This window comes from Lissotriton helveticus, chromosome 4_1, assembly GCF_964261635.1.
Source record: "Lissotriton helveticus chromosome 4_1, aLisHel1.1, whole genome shotgun sequence".
Taxonomy (NCBI): Eukaryota; Metazoa; Chordata; class Amphibia; order Caudata; family Salamandridae; genus Lissotriton; species Lissotriton helveticus.
The window spans coordinates 171,403,214-171,429,880 of NC_136063.1; the positions used below are offsets into that span (position 1 = coordinate 171,403,214).

A 26,667-nucleotide genomic window follows, 5' to 3' on the forward strand; every position below is an offset into this window, starting at 1 on the left:
CAACAGAGTTCTGCACCGATTTGGGTACTACCCCAAAGAGGTTGTTTGCGCTTGCAAATAAATGGCCAGAATACCAAAACTAAGCAAGAGAGGAGCAACTGTTCCCACACTTATGTCTATACTCCTTCTACACCCGCACCATTAGTGGCATCACAAGGTACATATTTCATCTGTCATGATAAAGCTTATACATGGCTTCCCACACACTTCTCGGGAACATGTTATGTAGCTTTTCTCCTCCCTCCTACATACACCGCTCCTGCTGATTATCACAGAAAGAGAGTTGCTAGAGGAGTAGTAGATTCGGAAGATACAGCGGGGCAAGAAGGAGGGGATTTTCTGAAAGGATTTCTTCCCTTTTGGGGTCCGATGGCCAATAGCAAAAATATCAGACAGTTGATCCGTGTGGTGGATGCCACAATAAATGTAACTTCTGGAGCATTGAAAAATTTGACTGCTGAGCTTCAGGCGGATCGACTTATGACTCTACAGAATAGAATGGTGTTAGACATAATACTTGCAGATAAAGGAGGAGTTTGCAAATTAATTGGGTCTAGTTGTTGCATTTATATTCCTGACAACGCCCCTACAGTATACCAAGCCATCTCTAAGCTACATGTCATCTCTGAGTCTATCCACCAAGATACTGGAGATTGGTCTGTGATGGGATGGTTTTGGGGACTACTGTCCACTTGGGGATGGAAAGTGCTAACTTTCCTTGGAATGCTTTTAGCACTTGTCTTTTCTTGTTGTCTTTGTCTACAGTGTGGTCCAGCTATTTGTGGACTCTGTGCCACAATCTGTGTCTCCAAACCAGTAGCACAACAGACAGAACACATTAAGATGATGGTGCAACAACATCTTAGTGACCTCATGACCATTGATATCGACTCAGATTAAAATGGGTTCCTTTATGCTTTGCCTGAGTATGGCAAAAGGAGGGTCTGAGGTTACGTAGTTTTCAGCCTCGCTTTGCTACAGCCGCCATTTTGCGTTTAGTCGCCATTTTATGTTGCCTCACTCAGGCAGCACGGCTAACGCGGAAAAATTGTTTTTTTGCCACTTGCCACAAAACCTCGTGGCCCCTCTGAGCCTGGGAGACTGATTGCGAGGCCCCGGCCCGTCAGCAGCTCTCTTCTCTCTCCACGCTCCTTGTGTGCTGAAGAGGGGAGGGGGGAAGAGAGAAGCTGACGCAAGAATGTTAAATCACTGCATGGCTACACAATAAAGCCATGCAGTGATTGGTGATTATTCTCCCATGCAGTGATTGGTGATTATTCTCCCATGCTGTGGATTTGGAAATGCTCAGTCAAACCACTGCGCTCTACCCTAAAGCAGCCAATCCTGGCGCTGCTCGAGCAGTGCCAGGATTGGCCTGAGCAGGGCAATTTGACGCTCATTAGGAAGCTTGGGGCCTACGGCTTCAATCCCCCTCGGCTCCCTAATTCTACAGACAAGACTACATAAGGCTGCGCATGTTGGGCTGGCCGGAATATGGCACTGTCCCAATCCGACATGCTCAATTGCAGCTTCTGCTCAAAGACAATCATCGACTTAAGCCCCACCCCATCAGCCTGCCTGCTGCCACACGCAAACACTGAAATAGAACTAGCCAGCGGCTGAGACAGCTGACTGCCGCGGGCTGAGATTAAGTGATAATGCTCTCTTTTTTGTACATGCATATGCACAGTTAATACGGGCCGTGGGGGAAAAAATTCTAGGGGGGTGACGCCCAAACGCCCTCATGAAGGAACCGCCACTGCAATCTAATCAAAAGAAGGACTATATATTCTCTTCCGGAGAATGTGCATGCCTCTCTCCAGATGGACAGGCAGCTGTCAGGGGGTATCACGGAACCCAGGTTCATGGAGGGTTGCAGGTCCTGCTGGGACAGGACAGAATAAAAACAAGCATTGGAAATGCCATTGGTCTCGCATTTGCTTAGGTTAGAGCTATTGGCATTGTAAATGGTAATCTTTTTTACCCATGTGTTATGGAGTGTATGTATGTTGTGTGTAGTGGAATTATGTGGGTTGGATTGGAATTATTAGTTGTGGAATTGTGTGGTGTGGAGTGGATTTGTGTAGTGGAATTATGTGGCATGGTGTGCTGTTGAATTATGTTGATAGTAATTAGATGGTATTGAGTTCGGCCCTGCCTGCCCCCTTCCTGCAACATCTGTGACAGCAATTTTTATAGCTTTTGATCCAAATGAGCTTGAAACTGTTTTTTTCTTAAAACTTCAAATTATGCAGTAGACTGGATTATGTGACAAATACAACACATCCATAATCATGCAGAAAAAACATAGCCGCAGAAGTGCATAGATCCAGTGACCTTGGTTATAAATCACTCATGGAATATATCACGGTGCTCAACAGACTGAGGCAGATTTTGGCAGAAATAGACCTTAATGAATGAAGCTGTTTAAAATTTTTAATTAGGCTGAAAAGTTACACCACGGAGGGAATAGTTTTACCAAGTCATTTCCCATGATTTATGTACGAGGGAGCCTTCACAGGAATAAACTGGGATTCGTTTTTATATATTAATACAGTGGGTCATCGATACTAGGTACCCAACAGGAGTGTGTTAACTATTTTTGTTACTATGAACTCCTCAGACTTTTATTGACTCTTCAGAGCTAATGAGGAGAGTAGTTGGCCTAAAGGCTAGAGCGGTCGACATCAAATCTGGGGAACCGGGTTCGAGTCTTGGCAATGACGCTGAACATCCTGTGATTCTGGGAAAATCACTTAATGTCCCCATGCCTAACAAAACAATGAATGTGTGCTCATGTAACGTAACTGGTGTTATTTAAAGAGCTCTGATATCCGATACTGGGTCAAGTTTGCGCTATATAAAACACTGTTACAAAAAAGTAAAATGTAATAAATAAATGTTATGGGTTACTGAATAAAATATTTGAGCAGCAGCACGTGTAGATTCTCTTGTGCACATTTATCCTTACATCAAATGCAAAGGTTTATAGCAAAGACTGAATGGTGGACCAAAAGCATGCATTTTTTTAGGCGCCGACTATCCCAAAGATTTAATACCATTTGTTTTCTAACCCCACAGAGAGTACTTAAGGAGCGTGTTAAGCTTGGTAGTACAGAGCACGCTATAGAACCCATTTTGAAAATCTGGAACTACAAGATGAAAATTCGAAGTCTGTGATAAATTAAGTTGCCAAATGAAACTGATTAGTGAGCAGCGAAATTACCTGACAGGCTGTCAGATACCCTCACTTAGGCTTGACTCACAGTTGAGGTGTTATATATCTATGAATCGCATATTACTACAGATCCCAGCACAATTCATAATTTTAAACCTGATTTTTTTTTTACCATTTTACTGTACTTTCTACTAATGTCGACATCTTTATTCACTTTAAAAACCATAAAATATTCAAATTTGGACAATTCATACATATGCAATACAATAATTTCAAATCAGACATTAAAATGCCACATCTCTCAGTTTACAATCATGTATACATAGCTTGTTTTAAAATACATCACAGATACATGTATTGTAAAAAAAAAAAAAGGTTGATAAAGTGCAAATGCAATAAAGTGCTGGTATATACTGGTGCAATGTATCATATTAAAACATTTGGGGCCCGATGTAGGTAATCCCAGATTACCGATTCTTAAATACCGAATCATACCGATTCGGTATTTAAGAACTGGCAATCGGGATTTAGGTATTTTTACCGATCCAATTAACGAATCGGTAAAAATCGGTAATTACCGAATCGGTATTTACCGATTCGGTAATTGCCATTGATTCCTATGGGCCTTGAGGCCCATTGGAATCAATGGCAATTACCGAATCGGTAAATACCGATTCGGTAAAATTACCGAATTTACAAGGGGAACAGGGTGTCACTTTGACACCCTGTTGCACCCCAGATTCTGGCTTGTATGCAATGTGACACACATACATGCCCTTAGGGCATGTATGTGTGCCACATGGCACCGGTGTACATGCACAGATGTGCATGTACACAGAAATTCATAATTTACCACCAAATATTATTTGGTGGTAAATTATGAATCGGTAATGGCCTGTGGCACTGTTTAAAGTGCCACCTACATCTTGATTTACCGATTCAGTAACTTTACCGATTCGGTATTTTACCGAATCGGTAAATTTACCGATTCGGTACAATTCAGGCCACCTACATGTCCAATCCCAAATACCGGTTGGTAACGGCCGAAATCGGCCCATAGTATTTAAGATTTAATGTGACATCTGGTAACTAAAATGTCATGCCTTTTCCCTTATGACAAAATTAAGAGCTAATAAATAGCTACTTATACTAAAAACAATTTTCTGAGATGTGTCTGTTTTAGAAATTCTGAGTGCTCCTGAATGTAACCTGATTCCCAAAGTTCGACAGATGGGTTTAATCCATTTTTTCCTTGGGATAGCCTATCTGGGCAAAATAATAATAATATAAGGGAATCATTTTCTACTGCATTGAGTGGGCATAGGGACCAATAGGCCTCTCCATCATCACAGTTGTTACGTTTCCATGTAGCTGTGTAGCAATTGACCAGTAAGAACTCAAAGCAAAACTTCATATACAGTGGCCAGTTGCGTTGTTGTTATTGTTCAAAAAGGGGAAGCGGTTTTACCAATAGAAACTGGGATGTTAACCTACCGACTTCAGAGCAGTGGTGGATACTGTATGTATGCCCAGTATTTATTTTTCAAAAGCTTTTTTGAGAGTGTCGATAATGTACTGGGAGCCCAAAAGTAGTTAGGACCTAGCTTGAAAAATCGTGTTCGCCTGTCTCTGACCCATTGAAGTGTTGCATGGTGATCGAGTTTCAGGATCTCAATTAGTTCCTCTTTGTAGTTTTTAAGTTCTTCTGTGGTCCACAAATGTATGCACGATGATGCTCGACCTAAAAACGAGTAATGTAACACCTGCTCCCTAGACTAGTGACCCTCCTCGCTCAGCTTCCTTAGTTATATTATGGGAAGCATCACCTATATTTTTTGTAATTAAGCACTGGTATGATCCAAAGGAAAAAACATTTAAAAGGGCACCCCATAGTGATAACTGGACTAAAGCTCTTCCTTAAGAATGTACTGAGAAACCAGTGAAAGAGGAATGACTATAACCCAGAGTAAGCATGGGTTTAATGGGAATAAAGTAGCTAAACATGTATTTGTAAATGACACGTTCTCCCAAAAAGTTGTCTTGGCGCTGAATAACAGATGTTTAGTGTTACCCAACTCAATAGTAGTCATTTTATTAACCTCAGAAGGATGAAAGACTGAGTGGAACTGCCGGGATTTGAACCTGTGACTATGAGGTCAAACACAAACCCCAACCAGCGACGCATTAGTCCACTAAGCAACCAGACTCAGCCACAGAACACAAGGCTCACTCTTTATAAAGTTATTGTCTGTGCCCCTTCCCAACGATAACATGTTTTTCATACAGCACTTCATCGTCTGCTGTGGATAAGTACTGTAAATACCAGATGTTGCTGTTAACACATGTAAATGTACTCAATTTACCAACCTTAGAATGATGGAAGACTGATCTGACTTAGCTTGAATTCTAAATTTTGGCCCACAGATCCTACCCACTATTAGAAACATTTAACTTACTGAGTCAACTTGCCAGCTTACCATGGGTCAGTTCGGGCTGCCGTATGTTTGTGTACAGCTGACGCGGGTGCTCTCTCTGTGTGGGAATTTCTGACATTTTAGGTCCTTCCTCAGATACCTTGAGGCACTGTCGGTCCCCTGATGCAAGGCTATTTTCGCTGCTGCTTGTACTGGCATGGCGATCTTTCTTGGGCGTAGTCAACATACTTCTGCTCCGACGCTTAGCTGCTGCCAGTACTGCACCAGGGTTTGCTGCCAGTGGGGCCAGCTGCTGCTTGGAGGCAGTGTTCTGTGCTGGAGACATCGTTTGGACCTGGCTCCCGTGGTCACGCAAACAATACCTCAGCTCAACATTCTCCTGCATCAGAGCCACCATCTTCCGTAGCTCACCATTTTCAGACAGCAGTCGTTGGTTCTCGTTGCGCAGAGTCTCCACCTCACGAGTCTTAACAAATGAATCCATTCTTTTGGAGGGGACCTGTCTACATTAAGAACAAAAGAAACAGGCACATCAAGTCAAAAATGCAGAAATATTACCCCATGTAGCGACCATGTCATCTCATCAATAGACATTTCCCACACCAACCAAAACCTCTAGTTCATGGCAGAAGTGGGACTTCAAAATACACATCATTCATTTTTAAACAATGGAATTTTAGCAGATTATATTTTAGAAAAATGTCTGATTTCGGTCAGGGTGAACTTCAGAAACATTTTTTAAAAAATAGTAAATATATCTAATTCATAAAGCAACTTGCTTAAGGAAATTCTTAGCAAACATTCATTAAAGAAAAAACATAACAATGTAGTCACCTTATTATTATTGTCAGATTTGTAATGCGCATGGCTGCCCCAGCAACGGGGCGTCCCGGCACAACCAAAGACTAGAGACTGTAAAAGTTAAAAGGGATTTAGGCCGGGAAAAGCCAGGTCTTAATGGATGTGCGAAAGGCAAGATGATTCTGGATCCGTAGTGGTGTATCCAAAATTGGATAAAACCGCACATACACAGATATTAGTATGATGGACAATAATGCTGGATAAATAAACACAATCTTTAGTTGTTAAAGATGAAGTGCTTCATAGACCACTATCCCCCACTACCAAGATGGATCAATGTCAATCAAAAGATTGGCAAGTGTACACCCAGAAAGTAGAGGTCAAAAAGAGCACAATCCGGAAACGCATGTACATATAAGACTAGTAGGTCATATAGTCATAACAGTAGTGGAACTGTATATAATCTGTAGTTTGCAATTTTAGGACAGAACAGAGGAGCAGATAAAGTTCATATTCATATTGTCATTTTCTTTATTTGAAGATCCATAAAATTTGAAGTTGATAAAAAACAGCCGACGCGTGTTTCGTCAGTACTATCAATGAGTACTCAGACTTTTTCAAGACTATAAAGACAGGATATCACGGCGCATGTAATCTCTTGTCATATGATTGAAGCCAGTACCTATAAGACTCAGGAATCAAAGTAAATAGCAAGGGTCCATAACATCCATAGAGATCATCTGTAGTGTAGAAAGGCTTTCTAGGCGTCATTATCAGGTGGTGCCATTCGCCACATTACTGCCTCTTAACTCAGCGAGGCCACACTACAGATACAACTCGACTCAGGACTGGGCCAGTATACCATCGGTGGAACTTCACTCATGCACTCTTTACAGGGAGTCTGAATTGTTTACTCTCATTGAAAATACAACTATTCATATGATGGGACTGTTTAACTTTTTCTGAGTTCGAGTTGGCAATCCTTTTTTGCCATTATCTATATCATTACATAGATGATCTCTATGGATGTTATGGACCCTTGCTATTTACTTTGATTCCTGAGTCTTATAGGTACTGGCTTCAATCATATGACAAGAGGTTACATGCGCCGTGATATCCTGTCTTTATAGCCTTGAAAAAGTCTGAGTACTTATTGATAGTACTGACGAAACACGTGTCGGCTGTTTTTTATCAACTTCAAATTTTATGGCTCTTCAAATAAAGAAAATGACAATATGAATGTGAACTTTATTTGCTCCTCTGTTCTGTCCTAAAATTGCAAACTACACATTATATTCAGTTCCACTACTGTTATGACTATATGACCTACTAGTCTTATATGTACATGTGTTTCAGGATTGTGCTCTTTTTGACCTCTTCTTTCTGGATGATTCTGGATCCCTCTGATGGAGGCAGGAAGTGAGTTCCATAATCTGTCCGCAAGCACTCTAAAAGCGCGGCCCCCAGCTCTGGCTCTTAACCCGTTTGTTGCTTCGAACGTTCTGCGCCAGTGCTGAACATTTGAAGAAACGGGTGCGGTCGCGTCACCCAACGGATGTGCGCAACACTGGCAATGTAGTGCTCGCGACGACCGTTGGCCGACGGCAGCACTAAAGGGGTTAAGAATCGGGGAATGCACGCTAGCCCTTTGTCAGCTGAGCGTAAAGAATGCAGAGAAACATAAAAGGCTAGTAAATCCACCAGCCCCGGCTGTGCTTGCTGAGTAAGAATCCTGTGGGCCACACATAGGGCCAAATGTAGGTAGAGAAATAACGGTCGGTAACGGCCGATTTCGGCCGTTACTGACCGGTATTTGGCTTTTGAGATGTAGGTGGGTCTGAATTTACCGATTCGGTAAATTTACCACTTCCGTATTTTACCGAATCGGTAAATATACCGATTCTGTAAATCCATATGTAGGTGACACTCCAAAGAGTGCCACAGGCCCTTCAGAGTCGGTATTTTACCACCCAATCCTATTGGGTGGTAAAATACCGAATTCAGGTGTGCATGCACACATTACTGCCTCTTAACTCAGCGAGGCCACACTACAGATACAACTCGACTCAGGACTGGGCCAGTATACCATCTGTGGAACTTCACTCATGCACTCTTTACAGGGAGTCTGAATTGTTTACTCTCATTGAAAATACACCTGTGCAATGTGACACACAGACATGCCCTTAGGGCATGCATGTGTGCCACATGTCACACATGCCTGTACTTGGGGTGCTAGAGGGTGTCAAAGTGACACCCCCTGCACCCTTGCAAGATTCGGTATTTACCGATTCTGTAAATACCGATTTGGTATTTCACATTGATTCCTATGGGCTTCAAGGCCCGTAGGAATCAATGTGAAATACCGATTCGGTATTTACGGAATCAGTAAATACCGACTCTTACAGAATCGGTAATTTTTTACCCACATCTGCCTTCTTCCAATTTACCGACTCTTAAATACCGATTCGGTATGAGTCAGTATTTAAGAGTCGGTAAATCAGAATTACCTACATCTGGCCCTAAGTGTCTTAAACTGCACTCTTTTTTCCACTGGCAACCAATGGAGTTGAGGTAAAAATTTAGACACATAACAGGATTTTGGAAGTTTATAGCTAAAGGTATATAACTGAGTCAGTCACACTGTTGAGAGAAGCAGATACAGGTCTAGAAAAGTTTAAATGTGCCACCCCACATGATTAACCCAGATTATAACATACAACCAAGAATATAAGGCCAATATATTAAAAAAACTTATATTCTTTTATTTGGAATTTATATTTTCAATATTTTCTGTGTTTTAACTTTCTGTGTAAATTACATAATATATATCATGATCCAAGATGTTTATCAAACATTAATATTCATTTAGACATTCATTGTACAAAAAATAAAGGACAGTACAAACAAAACTTAGACAAGTTGATGGAGGCAAGGCGGTAGGTAGGACTACGCGTGTTTCGGCGTTATCGCCTTCATCAGGTCACCGTCCTATTGCACTGAAAACTAAATGAAACAGGACATAACTATTACTGAAATAAACGCAGGGGGCATATATTATTACATTTATAAAGACCTGGAACAGCTTGCTAGTTGACCACGAATATTAAAAATTCATTCTGTGTATAATACATTATGACTCCAGTGAAACACCCTTTCATATATATATATATATATATATATATATATATACAGTGCATAATACAAAATCTTGGCACAAGAACACAGGTAGCAAAACAGAATATGTTGGTTATATATACATTAATTATAAAACAGACACGTCTTAGCACAAAAGCATGAATAACAACAAAAGGGACATTAAATTCAACATATTCTGATGTGTATATATGACTCATTCTACTTTTAAATTAAGTAATTATACCTAGCATGAGATCGAGTAATTGATCTCCATATGAAGAACCGGGTTTTAGAACCCAGCGGCGCCAGGGGCACGCCCAAAGTCTTCGGGTTCACCTGTCTTAGAATACAGAGACACAGGATACTTCTGAGTGGCGTCAAAGATCAAATTTATTGGCTGCAGCCAGTAACAGAAGTCCTAGAAATCATCACAGTATGAGTTCTCAGGAGACTGCTCCATTTTACAAAGCAAGTCCTCCCTTTTTATGCCAAACATTATGCTTCAGGCAAACATTCCTTGTTTACAGTTTAACCAATCACATGTTTCTACAACAAACGTATTGCATAACGACAAACCCATTTTTCAGTTGCCCAGCCCATGATCAATCATCGGTCAAACCCAACATTCTTCTTTAGACAGGTCGAACGAACCCATAATAAAAAAGGCCACAACCCAATCATAAATAGACGATAAAGAAAGGAGCAGAAACAGGTGAGAGTAGGATAAGGCATATTTGTGTGCAGTAAAACTTTATGACGTCCTGTGCTCTGATCCTTAATCTTGATCAGCTAAAAGGCAGGAACTGGTTTAACAAGGTCAGCTTCAGGCAACAGGGTCAGTTCACTCAGGTCAAACAGAAGTCAGCACGAACTGGAGCTAAGGTGTACATGTCTCTAAAAAGACTAGTTCAGCCACAGTCATCGGCCTATGTGAGGGCAACCACAAAATGGCTGCCATACACAAAATGGAACCCAAGGGTTCAAAACGAAATCCCTAAATACGTAGTGAATCCATCGGTCTAACGTGATGAAAGCACTCATACTTGCCGCACTAACTAGTTACGGTTCGCTAATATCAAATTCGTAACGAAACCATGACCTTTATGAGATGGGTTCAGAATTCACGGAACCTCAGACCCTCCTTTTGCCCTTACATAGGCAATAACCTAAACTCACGTCAATCTGAGTTTAGGTCTATATTCATCAGATCATCAAGATGTTGCTGGAGCATAATCCTATTACTTAGTACGTCTCTTGGGACAGGCCTCCTTGCACACGTAGTAGCACAGAGGCCACATATAGCAGGAGCGCACTGCATACAAAGACAGAACAGGAAAAGAATCGCTAAAGCCATCCCAATGATCATCAGAATCTTCCATCCCCAAGTGGATAACAGTCCCCAAAACCATCCAGTCAACGACCAATCTCCTTTGTCCACATGTATAGACTCGGAGATCTTATGCAGTCTGGAAATAGCCTCGTATACTGTAGGAGCATTATCTGGAATGAAAACGTAGCAACTTGATTTAATCACTTTACATACTCCACCTCGATCTGCAAGTATGACATCCAAAACCATTCGATTCTGTAATGTCATAAGGCGATCCGCTTGAAGCTCAGCGGTCAGATTACTTTATGGTGGATTCAACCACTTGCCGTAGGTTTCTACTGTTTGCCATAGGTCCCCAAAACGGTGGGAAACCCTTGAAAAAGTCTCCCACTTCTTGTCCCGTAGTATCTTCCTTACTGAAGACACCTCTAACTACTCTAGTTCTATGGTAATCTACAGCAGCAGTATACGTAGGAGGCAACAAATATGCAACATAACATGTTCCCGAAAAATCAGGGGGCAACCATGTATATGCTCTATCATAGCAGACAAAATACGTGCCCTTAGCTGCTAAAAACGGTGGGGAAGTTTGGGACGCAAAAACATACGTCTCAGTACAAACACTCTTCCCTAACTGAGCTCTCGGATTCTTGCCTTTCCCTTGCAGACAAAAATGACCACGATGGGGTACAATCCAAATCAGAGGTGACCTTTTTCGTCTCTGCTTCTCACCCAGACTATTACTATATCCGGTTGCATTCCAACCAACATATGCTAGTAACTCATCCTTGGGAATAGTCTTATACGTTTCGATATCTCTACTCATATCTGTAATTCCCTTCACCAAGTCTTTATTACTTGAGTTATTACTCATGGAACCCAGGGGATAGAATTCGATGGCATAAATAAACATCGTCTGACATGCCCATACGGACCCATTGTAACTGAATGGCAGAACCAGATAAAGAATACCTCTATCCATAGTATGTGGCATAAGACCACACACCCAACGATTAGTGGTGTTCACTACTAACTGGTGTTGATGGAGAAGTTGCACAAAGGAATTATTCACAAATTCCGACCTTCTAATTTGCTCGTGTTCAGGTAAAATATGAAAAGAATGTAAAGAAACAGTAGTAGGAAAAGACATAGGTTGGGAAGTAGGTGCAAAGGGCTGTTGTGTGGCATAGAAAACCAAACCCACACAAGCTAATGCAATATTTAAAAGCATTAAAAAACACATTATTAAAAAACATTTGCTACGAACCAATATACATATTCGGACTTTAGAGTCCATTTTCCTAACATTCTGGGCAGCGTAAAAAAACTCCATCCTCTAACCGTGCTGTTCGCGGCAGTTGGTTCTCTTCCGCTAAGGAATGCGCCTGTCAGTCTAGGGAACGCCCTTGGACCAACCAGAACCGTCAACCTTGTGTCTACACGGCTTGCAATCCAAGTCTTTTTACCGCGACCCTACAGCTGAACCCGGATGGTGGTTCGAAAAAGAAAAAGACAAAAAAGTTTCTTGATCTGCCAAAGTGTAAATTCACTACATAAAAAAAGAAAATATTTATTTGTCCATATGTACAATCTTTCTTGGTCTCAAATCGTAGCGTTCTTTGTCTGGCACAGTCTGATCTTTGAATAGAAGATCCGGATTGGTGGTGTCAATCTTCAGATGAGGAGGCACAGCAGCTTGTAGAACATCATCATCCTCACGTTCAGACCGTGTCCATGTCAAATGAGCATCACTAAATGGAACGAATCTAGGGACCTTCTCACAATCAGAATCGGCGATACCATCCCTTACCCACTGATCATATGGTAAAGGCAAAGGAACTTTTTTACAGTGGGTGGCATGCACCCAGTTCTTTTTGCCTGCTCTCTAACAGCGGTTCTAGTAACCAACAAAATCAGATAGGGGCCGGTCCATCTAGGTTGCAATTTCTTGGTACGCTGCAAATTCTTCACAAGAACGTACTGTCCAGGTTCAAGTACGTGGCCTGGATCTGTAGTAGCTGTCGGCAAACTGTCATAGACCTGTTGGTGGAGAACACGTAATTTAGCAGTCAAGTCATGTAAGTAATCCACCAACATAGGGTATTCAATACTGCTGTATTCTTTCTGACGAGGCACTTCCCAAACATTCGCTGGACGACCAAACACAATCTCATACGGACTAAGTCCCACTCGAGAAGGCACAGTCGTCCTTGTTGACAAAAAAGCCAACGGCAAGGCATCTGGCCATGTAAGACCAGTGCTCGCTTGTACCTTAGCTAGTTTCAGTTTAAGCATACCATTGTAACATTCAACAAGTCCAGCAGACTGGGGGTGATTCGCTGCGTGGAACTTCTGACTGATTCCCAATCCAGACCATACCTTCTTCATGATTTGACCCACAAATTCACTCCCATTGTCTGATCATACAATTCTCGGCAATCCATACCTAGGGAAATACTCTCTCAACAAAACCTTGGCTGTAGACAAGGCAGTATTATCTTTTAGGGGGTAAGCCTCTATCCATCTAGAAAAGGCGCAAACAACCACAAGAACATATTTCAGATTGTTGCATCTCTCCATGTGAATATAGTCTAACTGTATCACCTCAAACGGATACGTCGGAGGAGCAAAATGACCAGCTGGAGTTGGAGTTCCCTTACCAGGATTATATTGCAGACAAATCATACAATGTTTCACCACGTTCTCTGCACATTTTGGTATTCCAGCATTCTGCTAAACTGGAGCCAGCAACTTGCATATCCCTTTCGAACTTATATGAGCCAATCCATGAGCCATTGTAACCACTGGGAGCACATACGCATCTGGCAACAACCATCGCTGGTGTTCCGACAACTCAATCCAACAACCTGTAGAATCCAACATACCCGTACTCTCTCTCCAAACATTCATTTCCTTTTCTGTAGCTTCAGCCTGAATCATCTTCACACTTTCTATCGTGTCTTCACACATTCCACCAGCCATAACCCATCTTGCTGGTCCTGCAACATACATGCGGCTCATCATGTCTTTCGCTGTTTCCTTCGCAACTTCATCCGCAAACGCATTCCCTCGACCAACATCATCCACAAGTTTCTTATGCGCACTACATTTCACAATTGCAATCTGCTTTGGGAGAGTGAGAGATTCCAAAAGTTCATTCACTAACTGCCCATGCTGAATTTTTGTTCCATGAGAAGTAAGGAACCCACGCTCTCTCCACAAACGTCCAAAACTGTGCGCAACACCAAACACATAGTGACTATTGGTATAAACATTCACTTGCTTTCCTTCCGACAACACACACGCTCTAGTTAGTGCAATCAACTCTGCTGCTTGCGCAGAATTCTGTGGTATGCGTGCTGTCTCAACAACTGTATTTAAAGTTGTGATAGCATATGCTGCAGTCGTTTCACCATTCGGTAGCTTAAAACACGAACCATCAACCCACAGCGTACCATCAACATTTTCAAAAGGAGTGTCCTTAAGATCCACTCTAGCCTTTGTTTCTTCCTCTGTACGAAGAAAACAATCATGCTGTTCTTGAGCATCCGTCTCTGTAGAGATCGGCAACAACGTAGCTGGATTCAACACATTACATCTTTTAATGTGAACATGGCTAGCCAACAGTGTCAACTCGTAGCCTGAAAGACGTGCACTAGTAAGGTGCTGTGACTTAGTCCTGTTTAACAAGGTATCCACTGCATGCGGAACCATCACAATCAGCGTATTATCCAATACCAAACCAGCAGACTGTCGAATAGAAATGGCAGCTGCGGCTGTAGCTCTCAAACAACTCGCCAATGTTTTAGCAACTGGGTCTAATGTTGCTGAGAAATACGCACATGGACGCTGCTTGTCCCCAAAAGATTGTGTCAACACTGACAACACACATCCTTTTCTCTCGTGCACATACAACGTAAAAGGCTTGCTATAGTCTGGAGTACCCAACACAGGAGCCGAACACAATGCATCACGTAATTCAGAAAAACTTTTCTGGCATTCATCAGACCAAGGAAGAGGATACGGAGTATCTTTCAGAGTCAATGCTAACAGAGGTTTCGCCAACAGTGAAAAATTGGGGATCCACTGTCTACAATATGACGTATTACCCAAAAAGGCACAAACTTCTCTCTGTGTCGATGGCACACTCATTTGCGCAATCGCTTGAATTCTTTCTGGGGTCAATTTCCTTCCCTCCTTCGACAAGAGATGACCTAAGTAGGTTACCTCTTGGCGGCAATATTGCAACTTCGAAGGCGACACTTTATGATGACGGTCAGACAAATATCGCAACAACGAAAGAGTAGCCTCTTTACAAATCTCTTCGTCATCAGCAGTAATCAACAAATCATCGACATACTGAATAAGAGTAGAACCAACTGGTAACACAAACCCGTCAAGCTGAGTTTTGAACGCTTGACTATAAATTGAGGGACTTTCACAATAACCTTGGGGAGCTCTCTTAAATCGGAAGCTTCGTCCTCCTAATGAGAAGCCAAAAATATCCCTACTCTCTTCAGTAATAGGAATACTGAAGAAAGCATTCTTTACGTCGATGACAGAAAAACAAACTGCCGAAGCAGGAATCAGAGTCAATAATGCAGTAATATCAGGTACCATGGGAAACTGTGGCACGACAATCTTGTTGACCTCTCGAAGGTCGATCACAAACCGGTACACAGGTGGCTGAGAAGCATCTGTACGCTTAAGAACAGGCAAAACCGGGCTATTGCACACGTTACCTCTCGTTTCCTCAACAACACCCTTCTCAACCAGATCATAGACAATCGCTAAAAGAGATCTCTCACCATCACTCGAGATCTTGTATTGTGGTATACGAGGCAACTTAACATTCGACTTTAGCATAACAACATACGGTGGAATCTGCAAAAGACCAACATCATTTGGACCTGTAGCCCAAAGCGTTTCAGGAAGCGAACGCAATTCCAGTGGCAAACAATCTTTAGACAAATACATTGGAGAAATCACTTTCTTACCAAGAGTAAGTTGTACTCCCGAAGGAGAACAATGCAATGTCGCATACAATCTTTTCAGCAAGTCCAATCCCAACAAATTCTCACCACAACCAGTCGTTAGAATAAGTGGAGCTTCCAATTCACAAGGGCCAATAGAAAGGGACAAAGGACTAGAAACCGGATTACGAACTGGGGCGCCTGAAAATCCTACGGAAACATTGGTCAAGCCAGACAAAGGTGCGCCAGGGAGTTTAGAATGCATAATAGAACTCTTTGTCGCACCAGTATCCAAAAGAAAAGGTTCTACTACACCTGATGTAATCACTTCAACATACGGTCCACTCTGATCTACTGGAACTGACACTACTCCCTTACTTTGTCCATGGCTGTCCTAGTTATCATTATAACCAACACTCTCACCTTCAACATAGTAATCCTCAACATAGTACTGAGGAGACTGACCACTCGGAACACTCTGTCTATCAAAATAATTCGCAGAATTCTGTAGGGAAGAGGAACGCTCATTCTGGGGGATCACACCACAACCTCTTCCTCTAGGCGCTTGCTGAAAACCACCACGACCTCTCTGACCAGGTGCACCATTCGCACGCTGTAACAAAGTCGGACAATTATTCTTGAAATTACCTTCCTCTCTACAGTAAGCACACTGATTCGGGCCAGGAAAGAATCGCTGAACATAAGGCTCAGACTTCTGTAACAATCTCTGAAATTGTGGAGGTTGCTGAAACTGAGGCTGATTCTGACGGGGCGGATAAGCTTGCTGCAAAAGAACTTTCGTCTTTAAATCCTTCGTTTTCTTCTCTACTTTATCCTTCTCATCTTTATCCCTATTCTCGTAATATTGAGCAGTAGCCAATATCTGGGCCGACGAAGAAACGGCCCATGAACTCTCAGAGTCCTTCAACTTATTAGAAAGTTCGGGAAGCAAATTAAAGACAAATTTATCCACGAACAACCTTTGACCACCTTCCGTACTCATATCCTGACCACTGTGATCAATAAACGTCTCTTCAAAACTTAGTGAAGAAGTCAGACACACTCTCATCTTTCTTCTGCTTGCATGCTGCTAACTTATCCCAATTCACTCGTAAAGCAGGCATCATCGTCTACATCAAAGTAATAATTCTACCAGGTAATTCTGCAACTAAGGGTTCAGGTTTAGCACCTCCGACTTGTCTACCATCTGCAGCAACAATATTCGCCCAGGTATCATCTAACTCTGCTGCATGATTCTCATGATGAATCTTCGCCCACAAAGGTTGCGGAACTACATTACCCATCAACATGTCAACGTCGGCTAAATTCATTATACACGCATCTACTGTCTGAGACAACTCTTTGTAGTAACCAGCAGGATTCTTACGAGGATCAGGTAAGGTCTGCTTAAGAGCCAAGACCTCTGCCCTCTTCCAAGGGACATGTACCCATATTCGCTGAAAATGAGGCAAAACAGGCGGATTAGCAGTTGCGTCTCCTTCTTTCCAAAGTGGAGGAACCTCTCTCATTGGAAACTGTCTCATTTTCCTCCTAACAGAGGGATCAGGTTCATACAACGTCTGAGACGGAAGTCTAGATCTAAAAGCCAATATCGTCTCTACAGCATCTGTAACATCAGTGTCCACTATCATCCCTTTAGCAAAACTGACTGAACATCAAGCACATCCTGCGGAATCGGACCCAACTCATTATCTTCCCATTCCTGACGCAGGAAAGTACACATCACATTGAAAACATACCTTTGCTTAGGCGGTTCCCACTGAAAGAAAACATCCATAACCGCTGGCACATTATACCTTGAAGCATTCAAAATCCATCTGCGAGCCAACAAATCCAACACTGTCCGTTCCTCGGAACTAGGAAGCTGACTACGACTCTGCTTACGTTCCGAAACAGGGGTCATATTCAATAACCCAAACAATGGAGACAGCAGACTAGCAACAGTCTCGGTCATTCGTTTTCGAGCAGAAGGAGAAGAAGCAGACATAAGAACAGGAGAACAAGTATTCTGAGGCAAAGAAGGTGTAGGCATAAGAACAGTCGGAGGCGAAGAAACAGAAGTAGAAGGCAACGGAGCTTGAGGCAAAGCTGGTAGCAAAGATGGTCACCCTAGAGCGGGTTGCACAGGAGAAGGTAAAACCATCTGTGGAGCACCGGGGGGCTGAACAACAGCAGGAGGTTGAACAACAAAGGGTGGAACAACCGGTGGTAATGGAGGCGCAGTAGCACCCGCACATAAGGAGGTGGCAATCTCAGCAAATGAGAGATCAAAGAATCTTTTTCAAGATCTTCAATCGCTTTCGGAGGAGAAGACGGCAAGGCTGGATAACATTTATCTATGGCCATGCAACGTTGCCTATCTGACACCTCAATTGCTTTATCTTCTTCGTTTTCTTTAAACTGCCTAGCAGCTTGCATTATTGATACATTCTCTTTGTCTGGCTTCTTTACGCCAAAGGCGAAAGGAGTCAAACATTGACGGCCGGGCTTTCTTCCTAAATAATTTAGTTTCCAAATTGTCTAAAATCTCTGTATTAAAGCTACCATGTTGGGGCCATTGTAAGACACCATCTTTCCTTGTGTAGCGGATCCATACCTCATTATACGTAATGGGACCCACGCCGTGTTTAGAATAGAGCTCATAAGTCGGAGTTCCAACCGGAGGTATCGGACACAAATCCTCCAATCGGGAATCCCTGTTGCAACCACAACCAAACCAAGTACCAAATTAGCTACGATTGGGCATCTTCGCTCACTAATCGAGCTTCAAACTTCAAGGGATTATCTCTACCGATACACTCGTAAATATACGAGACCCTCGGCTTTGGAAATTGCAATTTTCAAATCAAAACTAAGGACCAAACAAACTAAGAACCAAAGAACCAAAAACTAAGGACTGGGAGCGACCCACTTATACTTAACTGAGGTATCAGTCACGCCACCAGAAGACCTGTCTATCGTCTCGCCGTACAAAGCATCACAAATGGGTCCAAGACAGGGCGACAGTCAGGGCAGCAGTCCTTCGTAGCCGTCAGGAAAGCAGGAAGCCTCGCAGAAAAGACCTTCAGTCCACATTCGACATACCGGGGTCGATGAAGTGGTGGCCGTCCTCCAGAATTTCCTCACGAAGCTCTTCACGATCTTCAGGCTCGGACCGGTACCGCTGAAGTCGCCCCACGTTGGAAGCGCCAACTGAAGAACCGGGTTTTAGAACCCAGCGGCGCCAGGGGCACGCCCAAAGTCTTCGGGTTCACCTGTCTTAGAATACAGAGACACGGGATACTTCTGAGTGGCGTCAACAATCAAATTTATTGGCTGCAGCCTGAAACAGAAGTCCTAGAAATCATCACGGTATGAGTTCTCAGGACACTGCTCCATTTTACAAAGCAAGTCATCCCTTTTTATGCCAAACATTATGCTTCAGGTAAACATTCCTTGTTTACAGTTTAACCAATCACATGTTTCTACAACAAACGTATTGCATAACGACAAACCCATTTTTCAGTTGCCCAGCCCATGATCAATCATCGGTCAAACCCAACATTCTTCTTTAGACAGGTCGAACGAACCCATAATAAAAAAGGCCACAACCCAATCATAAATAGACCATAAAGAAAGGAACAGAAACAGGTGAGAGTAGGATAAGGCATATTTGTGTGCAGTAAAACTTTATGACGTCCTGTGCTCTGATCCTTAATCTTGATCAGCTAAAGGGCAGGAACTGGTTTAACAAGGTCAGCTTCAGGCAACAGGGTCAGTTCACTCAGGTCAGCACGAACTGGAGCTAAGGTGTACATGTCCTTAAAATGACTAGTTCAGCCACAGTCATCGGCCTATGTGAGGGCAACCACAAAATGGCTGCCATACACAAAATGGAACCCAAGGGTTCAACACGAAATCCCTAAATATGTAGTGAATCCATCGGTCTAACGTGATGAAAGCACTCATACTTGCCACACTAACTAGTTATGGTTCGCTAATATCAAATTCGTAACAAAACCATGACCTTTATGAGACTGGTTCAGAATTCACGGAACCTCACATATGATTTTATACCAAAGATAATACTAAATATTCAATAGGTGGAAATTCATCGGAATTGAGCAAAGAGAATCGACACTCCAAGGTCAGGTACCTGTATTACATACATGGAATAACCAAATTCAGATAAAGCGAATGAAGACATATGGAGTGAACCCAACGTATGTATGCATGACGCTAGTTCTACCTTATCCATACAAATATTATAAAGAGAGAGCCCAAACCTTTGAGGCGGGTAATCTCAGTAACCACAGCACCAATCACAACACCCAATACAGCGTTGGAAAGGGCAGTTGCAGCAGAAGGACATAGGCTATGCAGACGGCCAACATATACATTTTTTTTAATTTATTGTTTTTATTAACTTTTCAAGAAGAAAACAAGTTACTCACCTGTAACTACAGTTATCCAGTATTGGTATCTTTCATAGATTCACATACCTGAATCATTCCCCGTCGTCGAGGCGGGAGTCCCACGGTAAAATTATATACAATAGCAGTGCCTAAAAAACCTTGTAGTAGGCTGGAGAAAGGTATAGGCCCAAACTAGGCCCAAAACTTTGCAGCCTATCTACCTCTTTTTGTAAAAAGAACTGAAATAGTAGCACCAGCCAATCGGCTGTCACCACCCTCTAGAACCTTCCCAGCTCAGGCAGTTCTCCTCAGATTTTCCCAGCACAAGTGAGAAGTAAGTATCCGTAAAAAAGAACTGCCCTGTCGGGGAGGAGGGTGGGTGCATGGAATCTATGAAAGATACCAATACTGGATAACTGTAGTTACAGGTAAGTAACTTGTTTTCTTATCCAGTATTGGGGTATCTTTCATAGATTCACATGCCTGAATCAGAGTAACAAGCAGTAAGACTATATCTGTCGTTAGAGGAAGGTGGGAGACACAAGAGAGATTATACCTATCCCCACGCAACCTGGAAGGTTATAGAGCTTATACATGTCTACATAAAATATGCAGCAAAAAACCTCCATACAATACAGTATAAAATCAGACAGTATTTGAAAAGGACAGAAAAAAGTACAGTGAATAGAAACATGGTTTAAACATTCCAAATAATGAGAGATACCACAAATGTCTAACCTTAGTGAAGAAGATGCTGCAGCACCGCTTCCCCCACTTCTGTATCATCGTGAGATGTCGACTGCAAGCAGTAGTGCTTCGTAAAGGTGTGGACACTCTTCCACGTAGCAGCTCGGCAAATGTTCTCCAGCGTCACTCCAGCGAATAGGGCAGTAGACGCTGACATCATGCTGGTAGAATGCGCTTTAACCCTTCTTGTCAAAGGTTTGTTAGCCTTTTCGTGACAAAAGATAATTACAGAAGATAGCCACCTGGTTATAGTCCATAAGCAACAAATAGCTGGTTAGATTTACGTATGCTCTTAGTTCCTTGCAGGTAGAACTTAAGGCACCGTTTCACATCCAGCAAATGCAATGTCTTTTCTGCTGGAGTTACAGGGTCCGGGAAAAGGTCTTTAGTTTTACAGGCTGATTAATGTGAAATTGCGATGGTACTTTTGGAATGAACTTAGGATTCGTTCTTAGCGTTGCATAGTCTTTAGTGAAATGTAAGAAAGGTTCTGTGATCGTGAAGGCTTGCATCTCGCTGACTCTACGGGCCGAAGTGAGGGCTAGCAGGATAGCTACTTTCCAAGTTTGAAACTTCAGCTCCGCTTTGTGAATAGGTTCAAATGGCCTCCTTAACAGTTGGGATAAAACAATATTGAGGTCCCACTCAGGAGGTGGAGGTCGAACTGGAGGGAACGCTCAAAATAACCCTTTAAGAAATTGTTTTATTAATGAGGAAGAACACAGTGATGGTTTGTTGGAACTCTTCCTGAACCTGGAGATAGCGGCCAGATGTACCTTAATAGAAGAGAAAACTAGACCTGCCTTGGCCAAGGACAGCAGGTAAGGTAGTATGTCCTCTGGAGGAGCTTGGAGTGGATGAACATTATTTGTCTCACACCAGCTACAGAATCGTTTCCACTTAAAACGGTATGTTCTGAAGGTACTTTGAGCACGGGCTTCAGTTAAAATTGCTCTGCAATCTGTAGAAATGTTAACATCTTTAAATTCTAGGAAGTCAGGAGCCAGGCGTGCAAGTGAAGCGATTGAGGTTCCGGGTGCAGAATCTGGCCTCCTTCTCTTGTCAGCATCGACATGGTCGGTCTGAGACGAAATGGAGTTTGTCGAGACAGAAGAAGCAGTTCTTGGAACCAGTACTGCCTCGGCCGGCGAGGAGCAATTAGGAGAAGAGTACAATGTTCCCTTTTCATTTTCTGTAGTATTTTTGGAATAAGCGGAATCGGAGGAAAGGCGTATGCAAAGATTCCGGACCATCTCATCAACAGGGCATTTCCCCTTGACCCCTGTTGAGGAAATCTGCTGGCGAAGTACAGGCATTTGTTGTTCTGTCGTGTCGCGAACAGATCCAGAGTTGGTGTGCCCCATGTCTGAAAGATCCTGTCCACTTGATCTTGCTCGAGCTCCCACTCGTGGCAACCTGTGAGAGACCTGCTGAGGTTGTCGGCTAGAGAGTTCTGAATTCCCTTCACATGCTCCGCTCTGAGGAATATGCCGTGTGGTATGACCCACTCCCACATTTCTTGAGCCTCTTGCGAAGGAGAGAGAGATCTTGTTCCCCCTTGTTTGTTGATATAATACATGCTGGTGGTATTGTCCGTACGCACCAGCACTGAGGAGTTCGCAATTCTTGGAAAGAAAGCCTGCAGAGATAGGAAAATGGCTCTCAACTCCAGGCTGTTGATGTGTTTCTGCCGATACTGGTGAGACCATCGACCTTGAATTTGGAGGTCCTGTAGGTGACCTCCCCAACCTTCCATGGAAGCATCTGTTGTTAAGGTAAATTCTGCCATGGTCTGTAGAAATGTGAGGCCCAGTGACAGATTGTCTTCCTTCGACCACCAAAGAAGGGCTCGCCTCATTCTGGATGTTACCTTTAAGCGGTCCTCGAACGAGCCGCCTACCTGCCGCCACTGTCGGTGTAATTCCTCCTGCAGAGGCCTCATTCTGAGTCTTGCCATTGGGACTAGACTGATTGCAGTCGAACACATCCCTAGAAGGGTAACATATGTTCGGACCGAAAGTGACCTTCTTGCCGATATTAATTTCGCCAGCTTTAGTAGTTTGGTTTGTCGTTCCTGAGTCAAGAACGCTTTGCATCGGCACGTGTCCAGTAATGCTCCCAGAAAGGTTAATACCTGATGGGGTTGCAATTGAGATTTGTTTGAATTGAGGGTGAGTCCCAAATTTGAGAATAGAAAGAGGGAGCTTTTGACCGCTTCCTTTGTGGAGTTCACTGATGGACCTTTTAGCAGCCAGTCGTCCAGGTACGGGAAGACTTGTATTCCCTGTGACCTCAGAGCGGCAGCAACTGGGGCTAAACACTTCGTAAATATTCTTGGTGCCGACTTTAGACCGAATGGGAGCACCTTGAATTGAAAATGGACGCCAGCCACTGTAAATCTCAGGTATTTGCTGTGTTTTGGGTGAATAGGGATGTGAAAGTAGGCGTCTTCTAGGTCCAGAGAAGCCATAAAGTCCCCTTCGTTGAGACAGTTCAGGACATCTGTCAGCGTCACCATGCAAAAACTCTGTTTCTTTAGATATTTGTTGAGCTTGCGCAGATCTAAGATTGGGCGCCAATCTCCTGATCTTTTCTCTATGAGGAAGAAGCGAGAGTAAAATCCTTTCCCTTTCTGAGAGGTGGGAACTTTTTCTATCGCATTCTTGTGCAACATCTTTATGGCCTCTTTGAAGAGTAAGTGAAGACGAGGGGGAGGGGGACCCTTGGACGGTGTTGTTGGTGATTTCTTCAGAAACTCCAAAGTGTGTCCATTCTTGACCAGATCTAGAACCCACTGATCTGAAGTTATACTCCGCCACTGTTGGTAAAATGCGGAAATTTTCGCACCCACAGGGAGGGAAGGATGATGGACTGGCGTCCGGCAATACTCATTGAAGCTTGTTGGAATCACGTCTTTGATTGTTTGTTCGTCGTTTTCCTCCCGAACGAGAGAAATTGCCAGAGGTAGGATGCCTGTAAGACGATTGATAGTACGGTTGTTTGTACTGAGACTGATACTGCCTATTTTGCTGGTTGTGATAATTTCCTCTGGAGGAAAATCCACGGACTCTTGCCCCTCTAAAAGATCCTCTTTTATATTGAAGAGTACCAAGAGATTTGGCAGTGTCCGTATCCGTTTTAATCGCTTGTAAAACATCGTCTATGTGCTTACCGAAAAGTGAGTCACCATCATAAGCCATATCTATAATTTTTGTTTGAACCTCTGGCCTAAAGGAGGTAGCCTTGAGCCAGCCTTGTCGCCTGAGGACTGCTGCTACTGCTAATTGTCTGAAATTGGTGTTAGAGATGTCTAAGTCGCAGTCAATGATCTCCGATGCTTCCCTTTCTCCTTCCAGCGCTATCTTGCACGCTTCCTGTTGTCGATCTTCAAGTATTAAATTTATGAATTCCGACAGGTCCGACCACATTTGTCGGTCATAGCGGGCAAGAATCGCCAAGGAATTAGCCGCTTTAACGGATGCTGCAGCATTCGTGGAGAACTTTTTCCCTATCAAATCCAGCTTCCTGCCCTCCTTGTCAGGGGGTGTCGAAATTGGAGCCGAAGGATTCTTGGATCTCTGCTGTGCAGCCTGAGAGATTACTGAGTCTGGACGAGGGTGTCCCAAAAGACAAGATGGAGTATCCGATGGTGCTCGATACTTCTTTTCAATCCGAGGAAGGACTTCCGGTATAGAAGCCAGCATTTTCATGATGTTAAGGCCTTCTTCCTTCCATATATAGTCAATAATTGGTATTGCTCTGGTAATCTTTCTGTATCCCTCCTTGAAGTCATGCAAGAAACAGTCTGACTGCTCTACTGTTACCGGCAGTTAAAAACATGCAGTAGCCCGCTGCATGATGTTATGAAATCCACCAATATCTTCCGGTGAAGAATCTGAGGGCTGTGGTACTGGCGGTGAAGGCATAGGGATTACATAGTCATCCCATGGATCTGTAGGCGTGTTGTCCGCAGGCAACTCGCCTTCTTCTAGCCCATCATCATCTGAAGATGAGGTATCCATAACCGCCTGTGGCGCAGGGACCGTAGTGTGTCTTGTCAACACTGGAATCTCTGGTGAAGGAGGCCGTGGTACATCCACTGGTACAGGAGGCACAATAGGTGCCACTGGCGCAGGTGGAAATCTTTGGCGATAGTCTGCCAACATGGCTTGCAAGTCTTGAACTAAAGAAGGAGGAAGATGCCTTGCATCTTCGGAACGTGGAGGCCTTATTGATTGATCATAATAAGGCGTTGATTCGTCTCCTTTATAATAATGTTGTTGCACAACCTCTTCATCCTCCTCCTGATATTTGATGTGTAATTGTGAAGGGTGACTTGCAATCCCAAAGGGACCCTCATCATCTTCTTCGTGATCAGAATCCTCCTCCACATATGTTTCTAGAATATGTGATGGTAGAAGTGGAGAGATGCGAGAATAGTCTTGTCTATGATAGGATTTCATTTGAAAATGTGTATATTGCACTCTTGATGGCGGTGTCTTATTCATCAGATGTGCAGGTATAATCGCCGTTATGGATTGTGGCATCGTCGACAGGCCTGTCGTTGACAGGACTGTTATCGATGGTTTCACCGTCGACGGTTTCGCCGTCGACGGGGTAGTAGACGACGGCAACGAATCCTTCGTCGACGAGCCCGTCGATGGTGTCTTCTTCGATGAGGCCGTCGATGGTGTCTTCGTCGACGAGGCCGTCGATGGTGTCTTCGTCTACGAGGCCGTCGTCGATGGTGTCTTCGTCGACGAGGCCGTCGATGGTGTCTTCGTCGACGAGGCCGTCGATGGTGTCTTCGTCGACGAGTCCTTCGTCGACGAGTCCTTCGTCGATGTCTTCGTCGACAAATCCTTCGTCGACGAGGTTGTCACTTTCTGCGTCGACGGAGTTGCTGTCAACGGGGCCGTCGACGATGTCGTCGATGGGCTCTTAGACAATGACGGTTTAGACGTCGACGGGGCTCTAGTCGACGATGACTTTGACGATGGCGTCGACGTGGCAGGTTTTGTAGAATAAACCTTAGCTGGCACCCTAGGGGAGATGATAGCAGCTGTGGACACCGTAGCAGAAGGAATTGAGGAAGTAGAGGTGACAGTTGTAGTGTGAGCAGACACCAGAGTGACAGTATAAGTCTGGGCTGTACTCACAATTGTAGATTAGTGTCCTGATGGAGACGATGACCTCCTTGAGAGTTCTGAAGAGCTCTGAGAGAGTTTATGTTTCTTCTTTCTCTCAGGCGAAGAGCCTTCCCGGGATCTGGCTCTCTTACTAGAAGTAGAGGCTTTGTCTTCATCATCTGTGGAAGATGACTTAAGCCATAAAAGAACCCTTGCCTCCCTGTCCCTGATAGTTTTGGCAGGGAAGGTGCGGCAGATTCTGCAATCCTTCACAATGTGTGAGGGATGCAGGCAGTAGATGCAGTCGGAGTGCTTGTCATCCACATGGACCCTCTTCTTAAAACAGGTCCCAGAAGCTTTGAAAACAGCCTTCTTTTCAGACATCCTGAAGAGAAAACAGAAAAAACTGAATAGGCACTCAGGGAGACTCCCTTCCACACGAAGTGCGGTGAAAATCTGAGGAGAACTGCCTGAGCTGGGAAGGTTCTAGAGGGTGGTGACAGCCGTTTGGCTGGTGCTACTAT

General features: G+C 43.5%; 1 protein-coding gene across 1 annotated transcript in view; it reads right to left on the reverse strand.

Moving 5' to 3' along the window:
* The window catches only part of LOC144827090 (uncharacterized), a 99,591-nt gene that overhangs the window by 60,034 nt on the left and 12,890 nt on the right, over positions 1-26,667 (reverse strand). The window contains exon 2 of the mRNA XM_078685533.1: positions 5,656-6,116. Coding sequence (XP_078541659.1) covers positions 5,656-6,097 — 442 coding nt within the window. The 5' untranslated portion in view covers positions 6,098-6,116. The remainder of the gene's footprint in view (positions 1-5,655; positions 6,117-26,667) is intronic.